General features: G+C 38.5%; 1 protein-coding gene across 18 annotated transcripts in view; it reads right to left on the bottom strand.

Moving 5' to 3' along the window:
* The window catches only part of kcnt1b (potassium sodium-activated channel subfamily T member 1b), a 64211-nt gene that overhangs the window by 27298 nt on the left and 24570 nt on the right, over positions 1 to 12343 (bottom strand). For 15 of the 18 annotated variants that reach the window (XM_019271819.2, XM_019271811.2, XM_019271812.2 and 12 more), the window contains 3 exons: positions 10160 to 10198; positions 1957 to 2036; positions 580 to 679 (listed from right to left, as the gene is read on the bottom strand). In XM_019271819.2, the coding sequence (XP_019127364.1) occupies positions 580 to 679; positions 1957 to 2036; positions 10160 to 10198 (219 nt within the window). Of the gene's footprint in view, positions 1 to 579; positions 680 to 1956; positions 2037 to 8393; positions 8532 to 10159; positions 10199 to 12343 lie in introns of those variants that run through there. The other 3 variants (XM_019271816.2, XM_019271828.2, XM_019271826.2) reach the window with 2 other exon arrangements.

The following is a 12343-nucleotide window of genomic DNA, read 5'->3' as shown; positions in this document are numbered from 1 at the left end:
AACATCCCCACTGGGAAACATTTCCATCAGTTGGTGTGTTGCCATAAAGAACAAACCTAACGCACTAAAAGCTGCTGTGATGTAAGCACGAATACAATCTTTAGATTCCACATGACTGCACAGAGGGAGCAACATGGCTTTACTCTTTTTAACTTTAGACACACAAACTGACAATCTCAATTTTAGTAGGTAAGTAAGAGTAATTCTCAATTAGAAAACTGATTTTGACATATCCATAGTCAAAAATAAACACAGTTTTCTTATTAATAAAAGTTCTCTGCTGTCATGATATATGTTATATTTGTTGTTGTATGCACATGGCTATGGGAACAATTCCTGGAAAAATCCTCTTGCATGCGGCAAGTTGTCTGCTCAGTTTGAAACACGGAGATGGTGTCATGAGCTGCATTTACATACAGTTTCCTACTACATTTACTTAGCACCAAATATGTTGCCAAGTATAAAAAAAATCAACAAAAGAAAACACAACAAAAAGGCATCTTAAGCATGAACACATCTGCAATACGAGACTGATGATGAGTGACGGGTGGGGTAATAACTGCTGAGTGCGACTCTTACCATGGGTTGTCGTCTTTGGGGTTATCCAGGCTGACTCTCAGTATGTAGAGGGCACACGTGAGGATCTTCAGCGAGAAGTTGAACAGGCGGATTCTCAGGCCTGCGAACCAACAAAAAGCACATCATGTGACTCAAAAGCTGGTCTGGCTTCAGTCACTCACTCAACTGAAAAGGAGTTCATGTACTTCTATTCTACTATATTTGAACCTCTGCACACTTTTTCACATTTATCTATCATGTTAAGTTCAAGCCCTACAGTGTTGTGACCACCTTTGTAATTGTCGGCCTAAATACTGAGGACAAATGCAGCCAGATCCCTCTTTAATAGCAGTTGTTAAGGCGCATGAAATGCCTTTCATGAAAGGCCTAAAGAGACTTTATCAGTCAAAGCACTGAAGTGTGACTGATGCAGTTGCATGCTGCTTTGGCTGACTGTCACAACTGATTTCCTCTGATGCAGAACTTTCAAATCCTCCAAGCCTAACAGAAAATAACACTAGCTTCAGACATGACAAACTACACAGCAAGATAAATATCTGGTGGGATTGCTCAGAAACAGCCGAGAGGGATAATAATGTTTATGGCATCATGATTTTCTGTTTTGATAAGTGCAGGCATATGCTGATAAGCACACACACACGACCTGCATCACTAAATGGGCAGGACAGAATCTTGCCTGCAAGTATGCTTGCTAGCCAGAGGATGGTGCTAGTTGTATTGCCCATTTCCAATCATCATGCAGCTACCTAATCTCTCGTGACGTGACCTCTTCACATTAAACCAGCATCAATGTTAAAATGATTTGAAACTGGAAAAAAACAAACAGCATTGCAACAGAATAGAACAAGAGACCCCTGCAGCCAAGTGTGACATTTTTATTAGACTGTGTCGTTTTATGTCAAAGGCTGTGGTGGTTTATTGACACTGACAAGTTGAGGGAAAGACAGCAGAGAGCTGTGTCAGTGCTGAGGACATGTTATGTCCACCAATGTACATTTTTTATAAACTGGCTGTAAATGAATGGCTTCTAAACACAATGCACCAAGCTGCTGAGCTGAACCAATGTTTCTTTCAGGGATGTCTTATCTACTATTGAGAAAATCACTGCAGCCCTGCCTCATTTTTCAGCAAATGAACCATGAGCTTTCTGTCCAAGCCCACACGCCCAAAAATACAGTATTTTACAATGAGGCAGCTAATGTAATAATAAAGTCCCAACTGAGATAGAAAATGGTCATCACTGACTCCAATTTCCTACATTAAGCTTTTATATGTTCATTTAGCTTTGACCATATCAAGCAGCAGCAGCCTGTCACCGTTTGCATTACGGGAAGAGAGGAGGAGAATGGCGTGATGCTCGCTGTCAGCTGTACTTACTTGACCTTTGGTTTTTGATGAAGAAAAGCTTCAGCCTCTCCTTGAAGGTGTTTTCATTCACATAGAACTCCACCTGCACCCTGAGGAGGAACAGTGACATGATGTCAATGTAAATGTATAGATGAGCATGTACATAGCACCTCCTGCCAACAGAAATACACACAGAAATGACCAGAAAACATTTGAACATTCAATCCATACTGGTTTGTTGAAATCAATATCTCAACATGTGATAGTTGTTGCGGTTCAGACACGTTCATAGATGTTTGCATTCTGGCTACAGGTGCCAAGAGTTTCAGTACTTCTAACAAAACGTACCTTAGTTTCAGGAATATAAACCTGTTTTGCAACAAAACTAACAAAATATCCTAAATATACTTTATATTAAATACCAAAGCATTGAGACATTTGGCATATGTTAGCAATATTCATTCAGATTACTAAAGATATTCTATATTTTTCTTCTTTACTCTTGTGTGTTTGTGTGGCCAGAGCCTGATTATATCTTATTTCTCTGTGCTTATTTCAAGTGTCCAAACTATTAAAAACACACAGATGAGCCACACGGTTGCACCATAGTGCTTACGTTAACATAAGCACTGCAGTTTGTCAGTTGCATTTGCCAAAATGTATGAGTCTTTCTTAAAATAAAAGTCATGAATAAAAGTAATTCATTAATGATCTGTTTTTAAAGTTTTACAGGATGTCTTCCATAGAAACAAAATGGCTTAGACTTGCAAAAAAGAGGCACAGGAAGTTGGAAAGAACTAACAAACACATTGTTTGATTTTGGTGTTCTCCAGATTTTTTTTCTTTTACAGTAACAAAAAAGATAGAATATCGTCATCGTTAACAGTTACAAGAACTTTTTTTAAGATGAGAACTAAAAGCACGAAAATATCAAAGAATAAAAGACAAGGGAATCACAATCAATGACACATCACTGCAATTTCAGAAGATTTATTTAAGGGAGTTCCATTGCCATAATTGTGTTTGAGGAAGGTTTCCAGTAAAAAATAAAAAATGACTGCACTTTGTATAAATCTAGGGCAGGAAAAAGCCTCTGTCTTCCTTCTGACTAATTCCGTTATCATCCATTTACCACCAGTCATTACAGTGCCCCGTCACAGTGCAACAAAGTCAGCCACAAATGAGTTTGAATCCAAATGTGAAGCACTGGTACTTGATCAATAATGCAGATTATTAAATAAATAAAGCCCTATTTTTTCATACTCTTGACATTCTCTTAATAGTGCACCTGCTGTGTTGCATATGCAGACTGTACAGACATGACACATACCAAGTTTGAGCTAAGGGAAGGGTTTTTAATTGCTCTACTGAGACAATTATGTAAATTCACCAATTTAGACTTGAAACTGACACCCAGGAGGGTTTAATAATTTCAATTTGCTCTTCATATTTGGTATACACATTTAATACCCTACCATATGATCTATAATAGTGTGTGCGAGTCTGAATCACTTGGGTAAAGACTGATTTCTCCACATTCATAAATAAGGATATGAGCAAACAGTCTGGTTTGTATTGAGCACTAAGACAAAAGTATCCATTAATAATTGACAACCATCTCCTGTTAAAAGCTAGAGCACATGTTACCTTACCCATGACAGATACAATGACAATTATAAAGCTATGAAATCAAACATAATGGACCTTAGCAGGCTTGGGTCATTTGGTCATTTAAGCAGAAAATGAGGATGTAGCTACAGTAGGTGGGCTAGATGAATGCGGGTGGTGAAAAAGGCCTATTAACAGTTCCTGTAATGTAGAAACCTGTTGTCACTAATGAGCGTGGAGGAGAAGAAATGATGGTCTTGCAGTTCAAAGAGGGACCCTCGGAGCCTTTTACCTTGTCTGACAAGATGAACACACAGGGCAAAAAACATAGGCAAAGAGGAGAGCAGGAGGGCAATTACAGCAGCCAAGTCACGAGGGAGATATGCATGTGTAGATAAAGAGAGTAGGTGGGAGAAAGAACATAAGATATGCACCATCTTCCAGCTACCCTCCCCACCTCCCCCTTTTCCTGCTATATTGCCATGGAGACAGCTTCCAAGGCAGGAAATGTTCACTCACGTGTCTGTGTGTTGTGTGTTTCCAGCACCAGGAATTCATTGTATGTATACACACACACACACACACACGCACACAATAGCATGTTCTTGTCTATAAGCACAAACCTCATGTTCCCATAGCAGTTGACTCAATAGTACCAGAACACACAGCTATATTAAAACGTGTAAACAGAGTGTATCGATTGTTCTATCACCCGAGAAGCAGTAAAAGACTCATAAAGAAGACTAATGGTGGCAAATCAGGAGATCAATGTTCAGACAGTCTCCATTGACACAGCTGTCATATACTGTAGATAGATGGGCTTCATGTTTACTCAGCTTGTCTGCAGATACCTGTAATAATACTTCAGAAAGGAAACATGAGCAGGTGAAAAACCTGAAACGTGACATAAACTCAGTAATATAATTCCTATTGTGTTATTTGCCAGGAGAATGGTGTTGGCATTCACTTCACAACAGTGAGACAAAATATAATAATAATTTAATATGAGGGATTCCCTGCTCATTTGAATGCAAGCTGAGACACCTGCAGTGCACTCTGTAAGTGTTTGGACACATTATTCACACATATTGGCTCTGTGCTCCATCACATTTTAATTCAAATAAAACAATGACTACAAGGGAATGACTTTAAACCATTATTTTTTTTTATCCATACTAACCAGACTAAATAAATATGGCTAATGTATTTATTATATATTATTTGTCTATTTAGGTTTTATTTCTTCTCAAATTGCACAACATTTATAAGAATGACTTTGATTCCAGTGTCTACAACTCCACAGCCATCATAAAAGTTTGTAGAGGTAAATTAGATGCATATTCACTCATTTGTGGAAGTAAAAACAAAAGGGTGTCAGGATGGGCAGCTGTAAACATTAGATTTTGCTGAGCTCCTTCCTAGTTCAAATTTGAGTTTCGGTACCAAACAAATTTGCCCCGAGTGATAATGGAGGGCACACATTTATTTTGAATTCTAAATTGTATTTGGTTTAGATAACCAGGTACAACTGTCTTTGTTACAGCCTGTGTGAGCTTCCGTCTGCTCTAGTTTACAGACGCTGCCTGAATCCTCCAACACACTGCCTTTTACTCTTGCAGCCCATTATGACAGATGCAAAAGGCCATCAGGGTAGGAAGTCCATCTGGATGGGGTTACATTTGTTCACTTTTATACTCAAGAAGGCATAAACACAGGAAATAATCAACATCATAAACCATGAACATGCAGAAAACCATCAACCATGAAATAAAGCATCCCTGAAACCCAGTGACAGAGTCTGCTCCCATTTCCACTCCAGAGCTTGGAAACCGGCAATTACAACCCAACACCATAACATGCTATCAATAATGGGGTTTTCTTATTTTGCATCTGCATTCACTTCCTAGCACTCCATGGCTAATCTGTTAATGTGTTACAAAATGTAATTTATACATTAAGCCAGCATGAAAAGAATAAACAACTATGGCTGACTGTGCTGCCAGTTATTGTACATATCAGTAGCAGACCTGCTGCAGAGGTTTCATCACTCAGCTTTGGTGGGTTGCAGCTGGAGTGTAATACACATGGGACTGAGATACTATTAGAAAATGGATTGTGATCCTAGGGGATCAACTAAATGGAGAGCTATAAACATATAATGATATACAAGACAAGTGTTCCCTTCACAACTGGCATCTTGTGGTGATTCTACTGTAATGTTGTAATGTTTTTTGTGTTATGCACAATGTAAATCACACACACACACACACACACACACACACACACACACACACACACACACACACACACACACACACCATGACCAATGTCAGTGATACGATTAATATTTTATGTACCCCTGCCTGAAAACACAGAGAGTACAACTTTTTTGTAGACTCTGTAAATAAACATCCAACAGCTTGTTGACCTCGGGATAATCCGGTTGACAGAACAGAGCTGTTCAAACGCCTGCATTCATTATAGTATTGAAAAAAAAATAAAATTATCAAAACAGCTGCCAGATGCTCTGCACCATATGGAATATTTGTCAGGGCAATGCAGGAGCGAGCATAGGTGAACATGTTTCATTTAGCCAAGTGAAACATCACATGGGGCTAAAATGATCATGGAAAAGAGAAAAAGCTGCAACACATGTCAATTCAGAGATGGCACACTGATGCCTCTGCATGCTGTGCTACAGCAGATCAAAACAGCAATCATTTTCTGTAGTATCGTGTATATTTAGCAACACCGAAATCAACATAAAAGTGCCCATGCCTAAATATTGCCAGTACAAGTGTTGGCATAGCATCAAATTTGAAAATTATAAGCCTAGTTATCGCTGACCAATCAGGCTGCTTGAGTTTAACTACTTGTACTAAACTTGTACTAAACTATTTTTTGATGAGATCAAGGCTTTGTAGCACAACATACCAAAAGTACTGCATACTGTCTTTATGAGCAGTATGCAGCATCCTGCCTCTGACAAAGCAAACAGTTGAAAATAAAACATTTGCCATGCACCGCCCTCAGATGTACCTGATATAAAAGCTTCTAAAAATATTACCCTTGGACATGAATATTCAAAAGTTTTACTGGTACCGAGCTGCATCTAAAACTTCCCATGGTGGAGGTACCTATCCAATAGCCTCATTATAGTGCAAAAATAGTTGCATGGGCTTCAGGCCAGACATGGGCTATAGCAAATGTGAAAGTAAGGATACTGATGACAGGAACCTGAAGGGGGAACTGTTATAGCTTCTGCCGGTGGCAATCACCAAAATCGACCTGAGTGGCCCGTGGACTGACAAGATGTACATGTCATTTTTAGACCTCTGAGGCGTCCATACACTTATACAAACTGTATACGTGACAGAGAGTTGTGTAGAGGGTTGTTGCTACCCTGTATGTGCACATGATGTGTTCAGGGACTTAGAGAACCCTGAAGCATTTTGTTCAAAAACACTTTATATGAGATAGTGTAAAAAAACAACAACACTGAAGCAGAATTTATCATAGCTTAGCCTTGAATCAGCATCTCAAAGACGCTGATCCAAAGCAGTTGTACATGTCGTTGAACATGTCGTTCAAGGTCAGTCAAGGATTTCTTGACACAGTGATGTGCAGTTATTATAAAAGTGCTGCTCACTTTATTGTTGACTGCACAGTTTGTGTGGAAGCAGGAAACAGCATCTTCCTGTTGAAGTGAATATTTCAAAAGCACTAAAGCTATAAAGCTGAACAGTTGCAGAACATGCTTGTCAGTCTCTGAGAAATGGCAAAAGGCAAATTCACATGACAGAGATGTTCCTTGTTCCTCAAAATGCCAAAAAGGCAAGACCACAACATGTATGAAACAGAAACATACAGGGTAGTATTGGAATCTTTTTGTAATCTTTTTATTTAAAAGAATTAGAAGCCGTTTCACAGATCTAAATCATGTCCACTTGATGTTAAGGCTCAGCTCTGTAAAAAAAAAAAAAAGGTACAGAGAAATGGGACATTAGACTGGGTAAAAAAAGAAAGTATAACCAAGAAAGTCCTTGCTCTTGTCCTTGTGTAAGGAAATGACAAAGTGTGTGGCAATGTCAAAACTCTCCAGCACATGGTCATGATCTCCAAAAACTTGAGATGACCAAGGACACTTAGTGAGCAAGGATGTTTAGAGAGAACTTAATATGAAATAACACTGATGTTGAAAGATGCCTCTGGCATTTACTACTCCCTCACCCATAGTACAGTCTTCTGCTTGTAGGCTGACAATGCCAGTGATTTCCCCTTGAAAGTGAAATTGTTTTATAACCAAAGGAAAGTACAGTAAAATCAAATTACAGTCACCAGTCTAATATCTCAGACAGACTAAGGGAGAATCAGCTTTTAGCAGCCTTTTATGCCAAAACTGTCACCAAATAATATTAAAGCATAACTGTTTAATTTCAATAGAAATGTGAAAGAAAGGGCAAGGAGGATGGAGCATTTGTTAGATTTCATATTTCTAAATGAAAACTAAACATGAAAGGACTGTTAAACAAGAAGAGATATTGCAAAAATATAAATGTGATGTAGTCTGTGTCCTTCATACGAGCACACTTAACCTTGAAATGTTCTGCAACTGCTCAACTGACTGGTCACTGGTCACACACACACACACACACACACACACACAATATAATAACAGTATCAGTATGGCATTTGAAAAGACTACAGCAGGTAGCCAGAATTATAACTCAAGGTCATGCAGTGTCACATAAAAATGTCCTTCACAAACCCACCTTTACTTTCCCCGTTGTACAGTATATATCACCATTCTGATGTTCAATGCCTTCCAGGAATTATTTTAATTACAGTCTGATACCTACCTAGTGGAGCTTCCCAGGGACGTGTCGGTGTTAAGCTCCTCCATACTGAGAGGAACCAGCAGAAGTGATTCAAGCACCTTTACTGTGCTGAAACCGAATGTTGTGGTTTCCTGAACGTGCAATGATCTGGCTCATTGATGAGCTGAAACCAACATGTGCCATTTCCTGTAATATTATAAGGCACTGTAATGTTTTTTTAAAACCACAGGAAATACTTCAATGTTCTGTCAGAAACTGTTTTTGGGTACTGTCGTTTTAAAACAAGGTCAATCGTCTGTAGTTGAATATGTGTTGAGCCTTATTTTCTTTACCATCTGTCAACATGCAGTGACTTGAGTTCAAAGCCCCACACAGTAAAATAAGTGTGTATGCATGTGTGTGTGTGTGTGTGTGTGTGTGTGTGTGTGTGTGTGTGTGTGTGTGTGCGCGCGCGTGCGTGTGCGTGTATGTGCATATTTACATTGTGCATAACACAAAACACAATATGCTCAACATTACATTAGAATCACCACACAAGAGGATACCAGTTGTGACGGGAACACTTGTCTTGTATATCATTATATGTTTATAGCTCTCCATTTAGTTGATCCCCTAGGATCACAATCCATTTTCTAACAGTATCTCAGTCCCAAGTATCATTACACTCCAGCTGCAACTCACCACAGCTGAGTGATGAAACCTCTGCAGCAGGTCTGCTACTGATATGTACAATAACTGGCAGCACAGTCAGCCATAGTTGTTTATTCTTTTCATGCTGGCTTAATGTATAAATTACATTTTGTAACACATTAACAGATTAGCCATGGACCCAAAATCAATTAAAATGTCCTTTAAGGGAGGAGATGCTACATTCATTGCATACACACTCATGAACTCCAGAGCATCTAGGGCCTGCCCAGTTCTGTCATTAATAAGTTCGCAAGTCATAAATACACAAGTGTTTGGTACAGAAAACAAAATGTCCGCTATAGTAATGATTAACGATGTTTTCTGGTGCCTGGTGGGTCTATTTTATTCTTTAAATCCTGTAACACAGAACTAATCGAAGCAGTGGAACAACAACAACATGATGAAACACACATTCGATGTGTAGCTACGCAAAACACTTGAAGGTGAAAAATGAATTTTGCTTCACGCATTTTATCACTACGTCTCAGCAGCTTTGGTATTTCATAAAATTCACAATTTCCCAAAGTAAATCTAGTTAAAACCGGATGCTGCAAATATCACACGTCCCACTTCTCATTCGAATTCCATTAAAACTTCTGTATGCTCAGTGACTTAGCAGCATGCGCAGTAAGTACTGTACAGTACAAACAGTTGACATGTTTTCAGCACCTATTTCACCAATATAACCCACATATTTTAGTGTGTCTGGTGAATGCTCACATGATTGAAGACTAGTGTGCACATTCAGTCAATAACAGATAATAAAACAACTGCAATAAGTTGAAAGAAACACATAAGCTGCCTTTTCACCATTTCCTGTGGTGTGATCCAATGTGACAAAAATCTGTGCTGAGCTCAATTTTTCACTTTCAGTCTTTGCCACAACAATTGTTGAAAAGGTAGCCACAGATGGATGAATTATTCCCAGCATTCTGCACCATTATCACAACAGTAACTGCCCACTTCACAGATATGTGTAATGGCAATATAACCTCCAAACTGAATAGTGCTTCAAAAGTGTTCCAATCAATCCCGTTTACAGTTACCACTGCAGACACAATCCATGCCATGCAAGCATGATGCTGCCAGAGACTTACTGGGCATTGGTTGAGTCCATACTGTACTCCTCTTGATACCTGGACGCGGCACACATGGACACAAATAGGCACAGGTTAGATGAGAGTGGGGTTGGAGAAAGAGCAAGAAAAGGATGCTGCTGAAATGTTTTCACTTGCAGAATGCAACCATTTTCTAACTGTGAGGAAGAATTTAAACACAATTTGTGCAGCAAGAATGTCCAAGATGGGATCTGATGTTATGTTAGCTTCCTTTGGGAATATTACTAAGCTAGAACATGCAAAATACTTAGTGGGTTAAATCCATTGTAATTGTCATCTGATGTTGTATCAGATCCTGAGTTTGAACATCTGCTTCTTACTGCACAGTTGAGGCCTACTGTCAAGACCTTTCCACCAAGGTTTCATTGAGTCGCCTTCAAACTACTCATACTGATGATGTCTGAGCTTGACAGGAAATACAAAATGTATTTCTGAGCTGTTAATTCACAGGGCACATGCATGGAGAACACTCCACATTAAGTTAATCAAAAACAACACTTCTAGTCACTAAAGAAAAGATGAAACACTGAATGCAAACCACAGGGGCCAGTGGACACACCCTCTGGGTCAATCTCATAGGCTGCCGTATTGAGATGACCATAGAGTAAAGGGAAGTGCGTAACACTGAGGGAAGTGACAGACACAGGGACATATCCAGATATTGATTTTAATTCTGATGAGCTTGGTGTCAAAGCTTAAACACACAATTTGATTTGACATGAAACTAATTGACTTGTGCACTATATGGCTATGACCTTCTCTGGAAACCAATTACTGAGGCTGAACAACAGAGTAATTTGTTCTGTGACAAGGAATCAAATAGCCTTCAATGCACATTCATCAAATATTCATAATTGCAAATGGAATCAACATCACAGGAACAGACAACAGGTGAAAATGTGTGAGTCAGAAGCCCGCAGAGCCACTGTGTTTGAGGCAGAAGGCTTTTCGTACAGTGGACAGTTTAACTTGAATAAAACCACAGGTGTGATTAATACCTCTATTATGGCTTCCCTTTAGGCGCTTCAGTTCAAGAGACCTGGTATTGGTACAACACCAATGAAATGGAGCCAACTTAATGTGCCTTTTCTTCTATTACAAGTCCAGTGTCCACTGGACGTAGAGTAATGTCACAGAAAACAAAGGTGTCCTTATCGCCTTACAGATGCATATCGATATATTCATTGATTTTAGATCAGTGTCATTAATACACCATTTGTTTGAAAGTATATTATTTCACAGATGTCAGAAATTGTGGTTTGTTTGAGATTTTAACACTTTACTCATGTTTGATAATATTAATGCCCTCAAAGGGTTTTATAATTAGCTTCCACTAAATGCAGGTCTGGCACCACTAACAAGAGACACACCATTCATTTTAACCTATATCGATGTCATCATTAAAAACTATTCAATATCTGCACAATTTTTATCCAAAAATTCTGTATACTGTATGAACAATACAATACTACATATGTCATATAATACCCTTGCCTTTACTGGAATCAGTTTTGATATACAGTTCGGTTCATCTGATTAAAAATAAAATGAGTTCGATTACATTACATTTAGTGAGATTACAAATCTGTGTATCTGTACTAAAAGATATAACTGCAAAAATTGAGCCTCTATATTTTCAATGTAATGTGCTTAAAACCATTTAAAATTGAATTAATAATTAATTTCAGATTAAATCTATAGGTTAGATTACATTTTGTCCGTTTTTGTGATTCATCAACATGTGTGAGTATACTGGTCTGTCTACAAAAAGGCATTCAATTTCCAGTCCAAAGCTTACCTAAAATTATCCACTTCTGCAAAGGTAGATGGGTAAAAAAAAAATGTAATTGAAGTCTAAGCTTGTGAATAATAAAAGCTGGTCTGTTGGTCTAAAGAGTAAAGAAGAATGGATACTGTGTTGTAAAAAGGTAATTAGTTGGCAGTTCAGGGATAGCTGCAAAGTTTTTGACACAGAGAATCATGGCATATCCATTAAACACAGGAAGTAGCGAGGTCACAAGAGAGTGCCTGTGCAATACCAGTAATTAATCAAAAACCTTTTGTCAGTTCAGCAACGGAGTCCATTATTATTATCTCCAGGACCCAATGAAATCATCAGCTGTGGGAGTTCACGACAGTCAAATGGCTATTTGACAAAATAAC

This window comes from Larimichthys crocea, chromosome III (assembly GCF_000972845.2).
Source record: "Larimichthys crocea isolate SSNF chromosome III, L_crocea_2.0, whole genome shotgun sequence".
Classification (NCBI taxonomy): Eukaryota; Metazoa; Chordata; class Actinopteri; family Sciaenidae; genus Larimichthys; species Larimichthys crocea.
Note: the sequence above shows the minus strand (reverse complement) of the source record. Positions and strands in the feature narration are given on the sequence as shown.